Source organism: Lagopus leucura, unplaced genomic scaffold (assembly GCF_019238085.1).
Source record: "Lagopus leucura isolate 7727_CA_CO unplaced genomic scaffold, USGS_WTPT01 Super-Scaffold_100159, whole genome shotgun sequence".
In the NCBI taxonomy this organism is placed as follows: Eukaryota; Metazoa; Chordata; class Aves; order Galliformes; family Phasianidae; genus Lagopus; species Lagopus leucura.
The window spans coordinates 22035598-22052281 of NW_024962335.1; the positions used below are offsets into that span (position 1 = coordinate 22035598).

The 16684-nt window shown below is 44.2% G+C and overlaps 1 protein-coding gene across 1 annotated transcript in view; it reads left to right on the forward strand.

Moving 5' to 3' along the window:
* The window catches only part of IQSEC3 (IQ motif and Sec7 domain ArfGEF 3), a 32934-nt gene extending 16489 nt beyond the window's left edge, over positions 1-16445 (forward strand). The window contains exons 4-12 of the mRNA XM_042890127.1: positions 7691-7813; positions 8436-8602; positions 10589-10728; positions 11402-11527; positions 12648-12747; positions 14804-14965; positions 15735-15838; positions 16249-16287; positions 16371-16445. Coding sequence (XP_042746061.1) covers positions 7691-7813; positions 8436-8602; positions 10589-10728; positions 11402-11527; positions 12648-12747; positions 14804-14965; positions 15735-15838; positions 16249-16287; positions 16371-16445 — 1036 coding nt within the window. The remainder of the gene's footprint in view (positions 1-7690; positions 7814-8435; positions 8603-10588; positions 10729-11401; positions 11528-12647; positions 12748-14803; positions 14966-15734; positions 15839-16248; positions 16288-16370) is intronic.
* The last annotated feature ends 239 nt before the right edge of the window (positions 16446-16684 follow it).

Genomic DNA, 16684 nt, shown 5'->3' on the forward strand with positions numbered 1-16684 from the left:
TGCCTTCTCACATTTGCATATCCAACTACTAGAAGTTTTTAAATTATATTCTTCCTTCCATCCTCCTATTTCTTCTTTCAACCTTTAACTGTTTTTCTTGGAACCCAGAAAATAAATCTGGATAACTCACAGGTAATTATACACACTAACCAGAGGAATGAGGGAGAGAGTAGGGGATTTTTGAGAGTATCTAACTGTAATTGGCACTCATCCTTTCATAACACTGAACTGCTCACTCCTGTTTTGTTAGAGAGGTGAAATATGTCATTTCCTCTTGCAAACAAGGCTTCAATCTTTAAGAGCAGGATTTATCTCCCCTATTGTTAACCACCACCAAGTTTAGTGTCATCTATCAATTTATGAATCCCTTTAGTCAATGGAGAGACACAGGTCCCTCAAGAGTGCCATTTTTCTCTTTATGCCTGTTTTGCCTGGACATCTAGCCTTTAAACATTTTATGTTACAGGGTTAAATCCCATCTGTAGCCAATTTTAAGCATCTGACAGAAAGATCCAGCACTCCACAGTAAGATCCAGCTTCTTCTCAGGAGAATCTGCTTCCACAACCTGCCTGCAGCAAGCTGGGACCTGTTTGAGGGTTTCAGCATCTGCCAGTCCAGGAAATACAGCTGTGTAGATGGAGCCTGGTCCATTCGAACTCTGTTCTGGTATTGGGCAGTTTTCATCAAATCTACTTGTCAAATGTGACAGGAAAATCATATTGTTACTTTGAAAAAGTCAGGGCCAGTGTGTACATTTCTAATGAGGTACAGCATCATTCTTACATCTTTTCTTTAATCCTTTCTTTTGTATTGCATACTCAGATGCATTGTTTATTTGTTTGTGTGCACCCTTAACCCTGTGTTTATTTGTTGCTTTTGTTCTCTTTCATTCATCCTTCCCTTCTCTTTAGTTCATTGTTCTCCTCCACCTGTTTCTGACTCAGGAACTGCTTCCATTTATAGTTCATTCATGAGCAAGATAATGTGCGTGGTGTCGTGAATTGAGTCAGCTATGCTGCTGGTGTTAGATGGTTTATACTCAGGTCATGGGACCTGGATTTGTGCAGAAGTGGCTGTCCTGGTGCATTTCCTGTCAGAAAAGACAGGTGCAGGGATTGAAGAAGAGGGGACAGTGTGCTGAACTGGGGGCTTGTTCCTGTTAGAGTGTAAGTTACTGTTAGACACACTCCTTGTCGGTGAGCAGCTCTCCTGTCTGTCAAGCCAGTAGTGTCTTCTCTTTCTCTCATGGGAAGTCAGAGAGAAAGAAAAACTGCTCTTAGGAGTGTAAAAGCAGAGATGGAAACCCAGCTAAGAGGCTGTCTTTTAAAGAAGTGTAGCTTCCTTTGACTGGCAGAGTGAACTTGACAGGTTAGCCCCAAACTAGCCTATCTTCCCCTTCTCACTGAGGACATTAGAGAGGATCAATAGGGGACTTGTATTATGGGAGGATTTGAGCAGCACAGTGCTGCTGCTTGTGCTGAGGAGCAGTAGATAATGATGCAGTGGAAACAGAGAACAGAGAGGAGAACATGTTAGTCAGTTCTGACCTCCTGCTGCAAGCAGAGCTGTGGCATAGATCAGAATTGTGAACAAGAGTGACTTTCCCATGACAAGCTGCAAGGGCTAAAAGTAAAGCTTGAACTTACTTGGATGCCTAGGGAAATGGTTTGCCCTTGTATTAAGGCTCTTAATGTCTCCTGGAGGGTGAAGAAGGCTAGGCAGTGTCTTGTCCTGCATGGCCAAAGTGTCCAGAGAGGAAACAACTTTCCACTTTGGAATAGAGCTATGTCACAAGGCATGGCAGCACTTTTTCACTATGCGCAAGTAAGTACCAACAGTCCTGGGAGGTCAAGTAGGCATGGCAGCCCCAGAGAAGAACAGGCAATACACGTAATGTTGTACCACCTAGAAAGGGGGTGTAGCTGTTGCAGGCCATGATCTCCATTGTAGAGACAACTCTAACATGAGGATGGCAGGAAGAGGTGCTGTGTGGAGGGCAGGACGGGGACACAAGCCCTTGCCTGCTTGTGCAAGGAAGCAAAGAGCCCTGCTTGCTTTTCTTACTGTGGGCCTTAGCAAACACCTTCAGGGGCAGCGTCCTCCAAGGGAGCTGATCTCTTCCTCTGCAGTACACCCTAAGCCTGGTTTGTCTTCAGAAAGAGCACAGGGATGCTGAGAAAAGGCATGTTTTTTATTAGTATTTCTGTGCCTTGTCTTAAACTTTCCACCTGGCTGCCTCCCTCTGTGTCCCATCCCTGAGCATGGGCTGCAGGTTCATTACAGATGCTTTTAGTTGCAGCCCAGCTCATGCTATATTGTCACCTGAGTGGAAAAGCTGGAAAATAGGTCATTACGCATGGGTGAGCAGATTCCAGCCCCACACGATACAGCTGCTTCCTGCCTTCTCTGAATCTTTTTGCCACAAGGCTTTTTTGTCATGCTTAGCCCTGTGCTAAATCCTCACAGCCCTGATGTCTCTGCGTCCACCAACTTTTGGGGGGGAATCATGTCTTGCAGCCTAGGAGGCAGCACAGTACCATGGATGTATCAATGGGGCAAAATGACGCGAAGAGGATCTCACTCTTTGATCCCATCACCTGACACCACGAATGCAATTCTCTGCAGTTATAAGGTGCCTGGCTGCTTTATGCATTGAGGCAGACCAAGCTCTTCATGAATAGAGAAGCCCCACCTGGTTCATTCGCAAGGTGTCAGCACCTTTCCTGCTCACTTCAGCAACATGAAGCAAAGGTCCAAAGTCCTCCTAAGAGGAGGAGATTTTGTAAGGCAATTACTCCACTCCTGCTTTGTTGTCCTTCGGACCTCCTGGTTGTCTAGGAATAGGCATCTCACAGGCATGCTGCTGTTTGTACTAGATTTAGCATATACACATAAGTTGCAGTTTTATTCCTTGGACACAGGGAGCCATCTCTGTGTAATCTATCTCTTCATGATCTCTTCATGATGGTGTGGTGAGCAGTCTGCCCAAGTAGAGGCAGATGTTTCATCCTCTGTCCTCAAAGGAAAACTTCTTGTGTATCTCACACGGAGAAAGAACACCACTGGCAGTGTTGGCTCAGTGACTGGTATTCTGGATGCAAGGTCCTCGTATTTACAGGGCTTGGAAAAGAAGGTGGCCATGGCTATGGGATTGTGAGTTTCCCATGGTGACCAAAACATGATAGATGGGCACTGGGACCCATGGCACTTTCTGTGAGATAGTTGCAGGAATGTACCAAGAGGTTTGAGTAAGGGGGATTCTCAACTACCCTGCAGATGCCTGGAGTGGAGCCATCCAGGTGCCTGATAGTAGCAGAGAGGGGGCAAAGCATACTGACACTCCACAGACAGCTAAAGAGCATGCCATTATTAAAACCGTTGAGTTTCAAGAGTTGCGTCCAGCTGTCCTTTCCCAGGAGGTGGCATCTCTTCTGCCCTGATCCCCAAAGGACAGGAGTGGGGAGGAGAGAACCTGATGTCCCCCTCTGGGTGGGGTTTGCTATCCTCAGCCTGTTTTCTCCCTTACCACAGAATGGGGAGTTGAAGGTGAAGCCAGGTCCTCCATGGATATAAATCATGCCTCTTCATAAGTAGTTTGGGCAAACTCCATTTCTGCAATCTCTGAAATAGAGATCTTGAAAAGAGGGCTTAGGTACAGAGGAAAAGCTATGCAGGTGGCTGTCCCCCATCAATTAACCCCTGTGCACCTCTAGCAACATGGAAGTGTTCATATTGTAACATTAGGTGAATAGGAAAGGGAGATGCTTGTTTCCTGTACAGTGATTAAACTACAAATGATGTGCCAAGAAAATGTACAGACTGTTGTTGAACAAAGAGCTAAGCCAGTTGTACTCATATTTCCGTTGATGGCTTTCTGTACCTATGCTGACATTGTACCAGGTGATCCCACTGTGTCCCTTTTTCCTGGTTGTTTCCAGTTTTTTGCTTTCATGTCTTGTATAGATGCAGGAGGTAGAACCAACTGTTAAGCTTTAAGCTGTTCAGTGGACTAATGGGGGCAGGTGTAACCTCTCATCTAATTCATGGATTTCCTTTGGCTGATACCATTTCTAGAAGGCCTATAGTGCAGATGACACATTTAAAGAATTGATCGTTGGTTCTGTGAATTTGATTCATTCAGTCAAGCTTATTTAAATTTGAATACCCTGGGGAGGATGGAGACCTCCAGCCTTTCTTGGCACTAGTTCCATGTCTGAGCACCCTTGGTGGCAGTCTTTTCCTTTTGCCTAATTGGCAGTTGTCCATGTTTCCAGCATGAGTCTGATGCTTCTCATCCTTCTACCACTGAGCACCTATGTGAAAAGCCAGGCTTCATCTCCCATGCTCCCAGTAGGCAGCCGTAGTCAACAATCAAATTCTCCCTGAGCCTTCTTAGAGCTAACCAAAGGTTGTTCCCTGACGCTGCCCTGGGATGCCATGCATCCTTTATCCCTCTTCTGCCCTGAGAGCATGGGATGGCCCATGACATATAAAATGTAGAAGTGATGAACCCTGCTGTTCATTTCAGCTTTGCCTATCCAGGTCAGGAACAAGCCTCAGAAATGACCTACGGTTTTAGGTGTATTTCCAAGCTGCTACTCTGTTTTTGAGCTTGTATTGTGCTACTGGTCATATGTTCTTTTACAAATAGGCTGTTCTTCAACTAGTCCCATGCAGTTCCTGGTATTGCCTTCCCAAAAACATTACAGAATCTAATCTCCGAATTTTCATCTTGCTCTGTCCTTTAGTACAACCTAAGAATAATATCAGAGCCTGTATTAGCTTGATGCATTACTTACTATGTCCTTTTTCCAGCAAGGGGATGTAGATTGTATGGCAGATGTTAGGAATCTTTTCTGGTTAGCTGAATGGGCAACATCAACAATATGAGGGCTGCTTGAAAGTAATGCCTCCTGTTTTATTCTGTTGGCCCATGATGCCAGAGGCAGATGTTGCTGGTGTGGCAGTAGAGGTTGAACCTTCCCCCAGTATTCCGTTACACTTTGTTGCTGTGTGACAGATGGCAGCGGAAGGGTGGTCTGAAAAGATGATGTTGACATTAAAGTGAATGAAGCAAAGGTGTGGAAATGATTCTACCTGCTTGAATTTGAAAATAACTATAAACAAGTGACTTGCCCTACTTGTCCTACGAGGCAAGAGCATTGACTTTATTATTTGTGATTCAGACTTGAAAGAAAAGATGTGTTAGACCATACTGTGTGAAAGGAGAAGGATTTGTCAGTGAGGGAGGAAGGAAAAGATACAATTTAATTATGGTGGATTGGTCTACTAGCATGACCTCAGCAGGTCTTAAAGGCATGTGCAAGGACTCTTGCTTTCACATGTCTGGAAGCAGATAGTAGTAGCAAAATCATCGAAGTCAATGCTGAGAAACATCATGTATCAGAAAAGATTAAAAAATAATAACAGAAGTCCAACTACAGAGATGTTTGCAGCTGTGAACACAATAATGACTAACCAGAGAAAAATTTTTCTTACTATCAAAGACAAATTCCAAGAAGCAGAATGCCTTGATGTCAACCCAAGGGACAAGTGAATGCAAGTATGAGAAAAATAAGAATAACAAAGGAAGGGGGCAGTAGAAAGAGTTTTCACTGCTGCCAGAATCAATTTGCAAGTGTTTCTGCAGTTCACCTCTTGGAGAGGAAAATGAAGTTTTTGTGTAAGATTTCCTATGAGAGTGGCCCCATTGATTCTCTGCCTTTGCTCTTGACTAGTTGTTCCTGCACTTTGATTCTGGAACTTGTGTAAGGAAGGAGTCCATGTTTCTGGTTTGAGATTATAGCTGCTCCATAGAAGATAGCGAGCACTCTGAACACCCAAAGTTCAGACAGAGCTTTTGGTAAGGTGTTCTGTGGGTGTCATTCCAGTTAAGCAATGATATCTCAGCTCTTGAATCGACAGGGGAATGCAAGAAGGAAAAGAGCTATCTGAGCATTTGAATCTTACCATCTGAGACATTCACACAATAATTTTTTGTTCTAGCAAGGCTGCTGTTGTGACATTCAACAGCCTAGTTCTCAAAATACTGCCCAACAGCCTACAGCAAACTGCAGAACTATAGAAAAGAGTAATAGCAAAATATGTAGGACATCACAGAAAGAAAGCAGAAGATTCTGATTACAGCATATGTTTTTATTAGCAAAAGCATGTTTGGTGAAATTTCCAGACGATTCTAGAAATTGGAAGAATCCAGAAGGAAGCTAATCCCCTCTCCCTTTAATTCACTTGCCTCATCCCTCATTCTCTACATTTCTCGTGCATTCTCAGATGACCTGTCTTTTGAAAAATTTCTTCCCAGCCCTAAATTTGGGATCAGTTTACCCTTTACAAGAGAAAGCCAAACCAAATATTATACAGAAGATGAGATAAACAGGATGAAAGATAGAATAAGCACTCAAAGGGAATGGAAGCAGAAAATGTGAAGTCACTGGATTTTAATACATTTGTGATGTCCAGGTGGTGCAATTTTACTGAATATTAGCAAGCTAGTAATTTTGCATTTAAGGAAGACTTTAAAGAAAATGGAATTTTGGCACCTGTGAATTTCTTCATCTTTCAGATACGATGTCAGATTTGAGAATTCATTTATGGGAAAAAATAATAGCAGACAAGAAGGTAAATGGTACGTACTAGCACCAGTGGAGAATAGATTAATTCTGTCTTTCTTTGATAAATAATTGGTTTTCTAGACAAGGAACATACAGAAGATAATTCTAAACTTCAGCAAAGTATTTGACATGAGAAATGGTTAGTTGAGTGTAGAAGAGAAAGATATTAATAAAGGAATCATAAATGGGGAAGAGAATTGGCTGATGCAGACATTACTGCCTACACGCTCTACTGAAATAGAAAGATGGACTTAAAGGAGGTTATGAGGAGTTTCCTGAGCCTAGCCTTTTGGTGAATGTTTGCAGCAGAGACCTGGACACAGATGGTAGGAGTCTGCTAACAAAATGTGCTGAAACCACACAGAGAAGGTACTGTCGTTGCAAATGAAGATCAAAATATCATTCAGTAACAGTAAGAACTTGAGGATTTAACTATGAAGACAGAAAGAATGACTGTAGTAGACTTCTGAGATTAGCAGTAGGACTTCTGTAAGATGAGAATACAAATGAGAAGCAAGAGGGTAGTGACCCCATTCTGTACAAGAACTTCCATGTCACATTTTCTTTGAGTGGCCTCTGGTCTTTACAAATGTAGCAAATACTTTTGCTGCAGCATTTGGGTAGGAGTGAAGAGTGGAGGAGAAAGTCTGGGTTGCAAATGTGGATACGTGCTTGACTGAATGGAAGGTGAGGAGAGGATGAGTACAGTGAATGCAGATAAGAGAAGGATGGATAAATGGGTGGTGAACAAGTGCACATTCTGGGAGGCAGTTAGGAATGGACAGTGCGTGAAGTATTATTGCCAGACGATAAAAGAGGCCAAAATAGATGGATTAATATCTGTATTCATATTGATATATAGGAGTTTAAATATCTATATCACTATAGTTGTCTATATAACTGTACAGATAAAGAAAATATCAACAAGAACACAGAGTTATTGGCCTGTTCCATGGTATCTCCCTTGGAAACTCAGCCTGGGCACCACATTGAAGGAGCCAACCTGGCATCCTGCCCAGGAGGAGGTGCTGACAAAGGCTGTGTCCATTTCCCACAGCTGCGTGGTGGACGAGATGGACTTCTCGGGCATGGAGCTGGATGAAGCGCTGCGGAAATTCCAGGCTCACATCCGTGTGCAGGGGGAGGCACAGAAGGTCGAGCGGCTAATTGAGGCTTTCAGGTAAGAAAGAGAGCCCTGTGGCCACACTGCTGCAACCAGCTGGAAGCAGAGCACACCCAAGGCAGAAAACATGCAGCAGGAATGGAATGACTGACCAGGGACCCCCCTTCTAAAAAAACTGGTTGTGGAAGTCCTCTGTTCCACTGCCACCACAGAGCCACATCTTTGATGGATGTTCAGTGGCACGAAGGGCACAAAGGGTCAGAGTGAGTCCAGCCATATTTGCCAGCAAGGGACTCCTTGTTCACTGGTGACTGGCAGGAAAAGCAGCACTGGGGCTTGCAAGGGTTCTGGGTTGTTCCCTCGTTGCATCCAGAGGAATCTTTAGCATTCCTGACTGGAGTAGATACCAATATTACCACTGCATAGTGACCCCAGATTGGTTAGTCTGTCTACTGTCATTTGCTCTTTTGGCTTCTGAGGACAAGAAAGCTGAAGTTTTAGTGGCCAGTTTCAGCTGTTGGTGGGTAAATTGGCCTTCAGAATTCTAGCAATTCCTTCTCTTTTGTGTGAGAGCTGGAGTGGAAGGAGAAATTTGATCCATGCATGAGGAAGTCATTGCTACACTTGAGCAGAGGACTCCAATATTCTATGTTAAGTATGTGCACCCCTCCTGCTGCAGCCAGAGGTACTGCATGTGTAATCCAGATGTGGTCCAGCAGTTTCACAACCCAGACACCATCTTCATCTTGGCCTTTGCAATCATCCTCCTCAACACGGACATGTACAGCCCCAACATCAAGCCTGACAGGAAGATGATGCTAGAGGACTTCATTCGCAATCTGAGAGGTGAGCATCCCACTTAGCTTTTTTTTTTTTTTTTTTTTTTTTTGCCCTCCTGCTTCTCTAAATCCTGCCCAGGTGAAGGCAGCAAAAATCTAGCAAAGCTGCCTTCCTCCAGGACTTCTGTTAGTCTCTGTAAGCCAGATTTGGAGGAGAGTGCTGTGAAATGTCCTCTACTTTGCTGGGAAAGGGGAAGATCTCTGCTTTGTTCTCTGCAGAAAGCTGCCCAGCCTCTTCACAAACTAACCATTTTTCTTGAGCGATGGTTTCATCTTTTAATGGTTTTCACTGTTTGGTCGTCCATCATATTACATTTTTCTGTTGTTCATCTCCATCCTTCCTAAACCCCGTTCGGTTATGTTAAACAAGCCCTTTCCCTCCTTGTTGCTTTAAATATACAAGCAAATTTTTCTTCTACTCAGTCTAAATCTTCTTTTTTTTAATTGCTTGCAATTGCTTGCAGTAATTGTAAGCCTGACAGAGTTCATGCATGTATTACCTCTTAGCAATTTCTAATACATCAGTTCCCCAAATCAATTTTCTTCTACTTTTCAAGGTCCTTCCTTATCTCAGTAATAGGTTGTTAAAAGCATTTCTTCAGATGTGGTCACAACATACTCCTATGGAGAATCACCGCCTCCTCCTCATTTTCAGATGTGCTAATGCAGCTTAGTATTGTTTTGCCTTTTTGACACGATGTCTAGACAAAGTCCAGTTTCCCAGCCATGCTCACTCCTAGGTCAGTCATTTTCCGAGTGTTTCTTATTGCACATCTGCAATTCAGGTTAAGTTCTTTCAGAGTTTTCCCAGTGTAAATCTTTGAACTGCTGTGCACTGCTGTAACTTGTATTCTTGTCCTTATGACTGTTCAGACAGTGTTGTCCCAGCCTCTTACACCTTCCCCATCCACTTCAGAGTGCAATAATGTGACAGCGAGACCCTCTTTCAAGTTATTTTCTACCATCAACCCCTTTGGTATCATGGCAGATTGAACTAACTCAAAAGGTTTTCTTTCTTTCCTTTTTATTTATTAATGTTAATTTTCACCATCAATTCACATCACGATGAATTCAGCCAGCATGAGGACCAAGCTGCAGACAAGGGGAGACAGTTCATTTCAGACTCACCTTCAGCCCAACACGCGGCCCAGGAGCTTCGCTGGCCTGTGTTTAAAAAAAGACACAGAGTATTCAGGCAATGTTTGCAAGGTCATGAAGAAGGGAGCCAGAAGAGGACAATGCCTCTCCATTCCTAGGCAATTCCCCAGCAGCAGCATTGTTAGCCTCAGACCAGGGAGCTGGAGGGAAGCAGAGAAAACCAATGTAACATGATTGAAGGAATTCAGTGTAGGAGAAAGGGCTGGCAATTTGATTTGTGGTGTTTGGGTGAGGGGAGGGGGAAGGAGAACTTTTCTGCCAGGCTCTTCAAGAGTCAAATAGCAAAATTTGGAAAATTGGCTAAGCAAATACAAACAAGGAAGGGGACAGACCCCAAACAGAGAAATCACAGATAGAATAGCAAGGAAGTATTATGCGTAAGAGACATCGCAGAAGAAAATGTTGAAGGTTACCAAGTAAATAGGAGATCTGAGGCTTGCATTGGCAGGAGGAGCAGCTGGATCGCATTGCAGATATCCACTACGCCTAGCACTTCTAATAATATGAGATCAATGCAGGGGTTGCTACTGAATGGCCCAAGGAATATGAATGTGAAATTGTGGCTATAAAACCTTAGGGAACATATGGAAAGAAGCCACCATGCAGAGCAATGGAATAATGAAATCTTCAGCATTGGTCTTAGATGCGACTGTATCTCTGCTGCTGGTGCATTCTGTGTGCTAGACCAAGAAAAAAAACACTCTAAAACAACAAAAAAAATCTCTTTCCTTTCTGTCTGCTCAACATTGCACTGAGGTAGTAGCTGCCTGTCAGGGATGACAGTTCTTTCCTTTTTTCTCTGCCTAGTCTGCTCAACATTTTCTGTGTTTTGCAGGAGTGGATGATGGTGCTGACATCCCACGGGAGCTGGTGGTAGGGATCTACGAGAGGATCCAGCAGAAAGAACTAAAATCCAATGAGGATCATGTGACATACGTCACCAAGGTGGAGAAGTCCATAGTTGGAATGAAAACGGTGAGCACCCATAACCCTGCTGGCACCTACTCACCCTTTTCACACCCATCTCCATCACTGTCCCCCTCTCTAATCCTCTTCTTTCATAATGCTTCCCTTGCTTGCATTTTTCTCCAAACACCTTCTCACTTGCTATCTCTTTGTTTCTTAATTCTTTGGAATTTACTTGGCCAGAGTTTGCTTTATCCAGTGCAATAGTACCTCTCATTGGAGGTTCTGCTTGCCAATGCAGATCCTGCCTGCCAATACTTCAGTGATAGCTCTGCAGCTCTGAATTTTTAGGCCTTTTGAGGTTGTAGGATGTGAAAAGCAAAAGTTATAGGGAAAGTTACAAGACCCTCAAATGCAGACACTGCCCAGGGCAGTCCAGTGGGCTGAGAAGTTACTCAGTGACTTGTAGACAAAGGTATATAAGATCGGATGTGAACAAGTGGCTTGCCTACAGACTGTTCTACTCCCCTGATCTATCCAAGTCATGAAGGCTCTCTCTGTTATGGCACCAGCAGGATGATTGATGGCGAGGAGTGGTTGTGAGGAAATAAATAGAGTAGGCAGAATGGGCAGAACCATCTTGTGCCACTGTCACCTGGCAGGGTTGTGTAAGTTAAGAGTGCTGGTGAACCTTCCTGGCACCTTCTCATAACCCCCACACTCTCTTGTGGATCTTCTGCAGGTTCTCTCTGTGCCCCATCGCCGATTGGTCTGCTGCAGCCGCTTGTATGAAGTGACTGATGTGAACAAGGTGCAGAAGCAGGCAGCTCACCAGAGGGAAGTTTTTCTCTTCAATGACCTGCTAGTGGTGAGTGTGCTTTGGCATTTAGGCACTGCAGTGACAAAACTAGTCTGAGAATCTGTAAAGAAATATAAAAGCAGTCCACAACATCGATTTCCCCCATCCTAGGGACAGACCATCCTCCTGATCCATCAACATGCAAGACACAGCTTTGGATCCTTCCCTGTTAACAACATACCAAACCTAAAATTCCTCTGACCCCTGAAAAGACAAACAAAGACAAAAGTTGTGTCCCACAGCCAAGTAATGTCATTGTTATCTCTCATTGCTTTGCTACCAGGGAAGTTCATTTTGTGAGAGTGAAGTACATTTATTTGGCTGTTTGTATTATAGTAGGCAGAGCACTCCCATGTACTTTAAAAGTTTCCTGCCAGGTACATAAAACCACTACCTTTTACTATTGCAGAGGCTACAGAAAAGTAGGTGCTACCTACCGGAGCCTGAAGTGCATACAATACTTTAAAAAGTGTCCTGCTCAAGGGATCTTGCAGCTGAGTTCATGCAGTTACAAGGGTGAACACAGGTTTGCTGAGAAAAGGAAGATGCGGCCAAGAAGGATATTCTGCTTTAGGCAAAAAATGCCTGAGTTTAATGGCAAAAGGAAACTGTGGATGTTGCAAAAGTAAGGCCAAAGCCAAAGCATTTTGTCCCAGAGAAGAGAACTTTCCTTGCCTATTCCTCTGCAACCATTTGTGAACCTGCGGAGGTCTATTCCTTCCTAGCCCTCCATTCCTTGTGATAAATTAGATCTATGAAGATTATTACTGAGGGAGCAAGGGCAGCACAGCATGCACACGTACTCTGGTTCCCAGACCTAGGATATTTAGTGGAAAGAATTACCCCTGAAAAGTCAGAAATATGAGCATCCAAAAATCATCCCTAGTATTCCTGGGGAAGAGAACCTGAGGGGGCCCATGGCTACACATACAGAATTTCAAAGTGCTGCAAGTACAGCGTGCCAGGCAGTTTTCTGGGCTAAGAGTCTGTCAGTCACCAAGTTTTCATCCCATGTACAATTAACAAAGCTTGTAAAAATCTTTTTCTTTTGTGCTTTGAGTAGTTTGTATTGTTCTTGCTTCCCTGTTCACCAGCAACCTACCCAGTGATGTGTCTGTTCCTCTAACAGATCCTCAAGCTTTGCCCCAAGAAGAAAAGCTCCTCGACCTACACATTTTGCAAGTCTGTTGGCCTGCTGGGCATGCAGTTCCATCTCTTTGAGAATGAATGTAAGTCTGATTCTCCGTGGTTGCCTGAAGGGGTTTGGCGTGGAAAAAGAGAAGAAAGGAGGAGGCTGCATAGCCCAGTGAGATCTTTCATCAGAGTAGGGATTCTATCAGGGTTAAAATGAGATGGGAGAAAAAAACAGACCTGGTACTGAGGACATTGCTGTGCAAGTACAGTGTGATGAGAAGAGGCTTCTGATCTCTCTCTTGGTCTAAACATGGGCAGAAAGGCTGACCTTAAGTTCACTGAAGTGAGTTTACTTGTCAAGGTGACAGAGAGGGCACTCATCTGGAGGAATGAGGTAACTGATCCTAAGGTGCACGTCACTTAGCTCTCAGGAGCCAACAGTAGGGGAACCTCACTGACAAAACTGCTGCTGTTGCTTTTAGCCCCTCTCCACTTGCATCCAAAATCACAACACCCACCTCTACCTTTGACACTGATAAAAACCCAGGTGCTGCTGCTGCCGCCTTCCTGCAGTATGATGTGCTGTGCTGAGATTCCTGAGATTGAAGCAGAACCCTTGGAACAGCACCCACCAAAGCATGGCGAGAGGCCAGCCCTAGTCAGCCTGACCTCGATGGTCTGGGAATAGAGCCATGATGTGTCATGATTGAAGCTGGTTGTGTGGTGGAGGAATTCCAGAAACAGGCAGGCTTCCTGCTGGCAAAGGCAAAGGGGATGCACAGTGGTCTCAGGCAAGTGTGGTTTATGTCTACTGAGGGTTTTGTGAGCACCAGCAGAATATGATGCAAGGAAGGAACACTGTAGCAGTACTGAGGCTACACTGAGTTCCTTACATCCTTGCTCTGCCCTATGGACAGCGTGGGTCATCATCTCAATTTCCTACCCTCCATAGCACACAGTGCTTTTCACATTTCTGAATGTACAAAAAAGCCATTTATAGCTCTGCATTCCCAGGACACATTGTTGGAGCTGGGATCTACTTTCAGGGGTATGATGATTATCCTGGAGTGTTGGCAAAGGCTTCCTTTTATGTATACTCCGCAGAGACAGAAAAGCAGATGCCTGAAAGAACTTGTGATCTTAACAAATGAGACAAGACACGGGGTGGGGAAAGGGAACTAGAACACAAACAGAGCGAGCTAAGGGCTGATAGGAAACAGTGGGTTGGTCTTTGACTTGATTGGTAAAGATTGCTAATGAAGAGTGTGGAGAAGGCAGGCATACAAGAACAGTAGAGAATAGAAAGCATGACAGGTGAAGAAAGAAACTAAATGTAGACAAAGGAGAAGGGGAAGGAGAAAAGAGACAGAAACCATTTTTCAATGACCAAAAGACAGAGAAAGTCCAGTCACAAGCTTAAGAAGTTCTCTGCATACCTTTGTTCTCCAGCTTACGTTGGCTGAATCTGCAGCCACCTCCTCCATGCACACATCCTGATCTTTAAATCACAAAGCCTTCTGTTGTGCTCTTTTCACTCTTGGGGCATTTCTTTTCATTTTCATTTCTGACAGTGTTTTGCCTTTTGGGGACTACTAAGTGGAGACCTGCAAACCCACACCCTTATCTTTACCGCACTCTCTGCATAGCATGATGAGCTCCCTACTCATGCTGTGCTGACACTGCAGCTATGTTCCCTGCTGGTGGAAGTAGAGACTGGAGAGAAGTCCTGTATCTGAGGATATTAATGACTCTGAGTCCAGGAGCCAACTTCTCAGGCTGCAACTCCCAAAGGAGAAAAAGTATCGTTGGCATCATATATACTGTTAACTCCTCTGCAGATTCAGGAGGGCTTTATAGTCTCATCTCTGTGCTCAGATTCTTAGCGTTGACATTACATTAACTGTAATGAAGATCTAGAGGTTTTTGACTATGGCACCACTATGGTAGTGGTGGTAACTTGCCTTGCTGCTGGACCTTGGCCGTTCTGTTTCCTTGGAGTGCTGCAATGCTGCAGATCCTCACAATTTGCAGTGTGACAAACTCTTAAGTTCCTCTGGACTGAAATTGTCTGTCCTGGGAAAACAGGAAAGCAGACTTCTCCAGCAAGAAACCCTAATGCCTCTCTATTATTTTGACACATCTTATTCACAGATTACCCCCATGGCATCACACTGGTGACTCCAGTTTCGGGCTCAGAAAAGAAACAGGTACTGCACTTCTGTGCTCTGGGAGCCGAGGAAATGCAGAAATTTGTGGAAGATCTGAAAGAGTCAATAGCAGAAGTGACAGAGCTGGAGCAGATACGTATTGAATGTAAGGACCTCTAACGCAATTCAGACTCTGATGCCATCATACTCCATGTGTATGCAAGGGAGAAAATGTAAAAGCAGTGGGTTCTTCAGGAAGAGTGACAAAGAGAATGAGTTGTAGAAGTCTTCCCAGGACTGTTCCTCTGTTCACTAACAGAGCAAAAAGCAGCCAGGTTTTGTGAGCACTCAGCAGCAGGAGAAAGGGAAGAACTATTTATGGTCCTTGTCAATTAGAGTGTATGAGACAGTAGACTGAAGTAGAGAAGCTTAGACTATCAGACCGAGAAGACTTCTCCATCTCATACACTCTGAGTATGCAAATACTATCTGTAGATATCTGGGAAGTACAGGGTAGATTATAGTCTTAGCAGAATTGTCCTGTCACTCCAGGGACATGTGGGAGAAAAGCAGTCTGTACCATGCCATTCTGGGGCCTGTCTTACACAGAGTAAGGTCCAAGTAGACTTTAATGATGTTGCCATGTTTAAACTAACAAGCCCAAGTAGCTCAGCATCAGTGGTACCCCTTTATGCAGCAGAAACCTATTCTTCATAAATGCAAGTCATACACAGAGGCCTTATGTAAGGTCCTTCATATATCAAATCCTCTCCAGTTTTTGTTTCTCTCTTAGCTGTTCCTCTCTCCTTCCTTTCTTGACAGACTCTTGTCATATTCTTACATTAATTCTTGCTGACTTCCCACTTTAGTTTCAGTATACCCTGGTTCTTCCCTTCATCCCTCTTCTCACTCACTGCCACACATCTGTCTTGCAGGGGAGCTGGAGAAGCAGCAAGGGGCAAAGACTCTCTCGCTACGGAGCAACGGAGCCCAGATAGAACCACAGTCCAAGCAGAGCTCACCAACAGGTAAAGAGTCAGCTAACTTCTCTTGAGCACGGCCCACTTTTCTTCCTCTAAAACTAATGCAACACAGTAACGGCACTATATATTTCCTCTGGAGTCTTTTCTGCCACTTCTGCAACGCCAGCTCCTTTGTAGGAGCTTTGTGTTCTGAGTTTTGTAGAAGCTTTATGTTTTGTGCCAGCCAAAAACAAGTGCATTGATGGGTGGCTACCAACTCACTTCAACATCAAGACCTAACAATAGGACCCCAAAAGGGTTTCCCCTATACCACCATGCAACTGATGGATTGAAAGAGGAATTCAATTTATCTTGAGTCCTATTGGGACCTCTTCCTAGAGCTTTCCAGTCCACCCTACATGGGCCAGCTCTTGACTTGAGGAACAGACCTCATGAGTGAGATGTTTTCTTTTATTTTAAAGGCAAGAAGGATTTGGGGGAGAAGGTCTCAGACAGCACAGTGGAGGTAAGTAGAGTGCGGAGCAGCTGAGGTAAGTAATTCTCTCTCACTTCAGCTCTTCTCACATTCTCTGTTGTTTCTTTTCTCAGGTATTAATCAATGCCTCCCCAGCCAGACTGACAATTTTACCAATTTCCAGAGATACAATTAAAAGTTACTGCTAGGACGGGTAATACAACTTTCAAATCCAAACTAAACTTCAAAGCATTTTCAATCCGTTTTTATAACTGTAACATCCCTCATGGACCAAGCTCCCGAACGCTGTAGACTAACCCACCCCACTGCTTATGGGGAGACTGAGAACCCCACTAAAGACTTCCCTGACATGCTAACTCCATGCAGCATCACATGCAAATTCCCCTGCAGCCCAGCTTTCCTGCATAATCTCTGCAGCTGTGTCTCC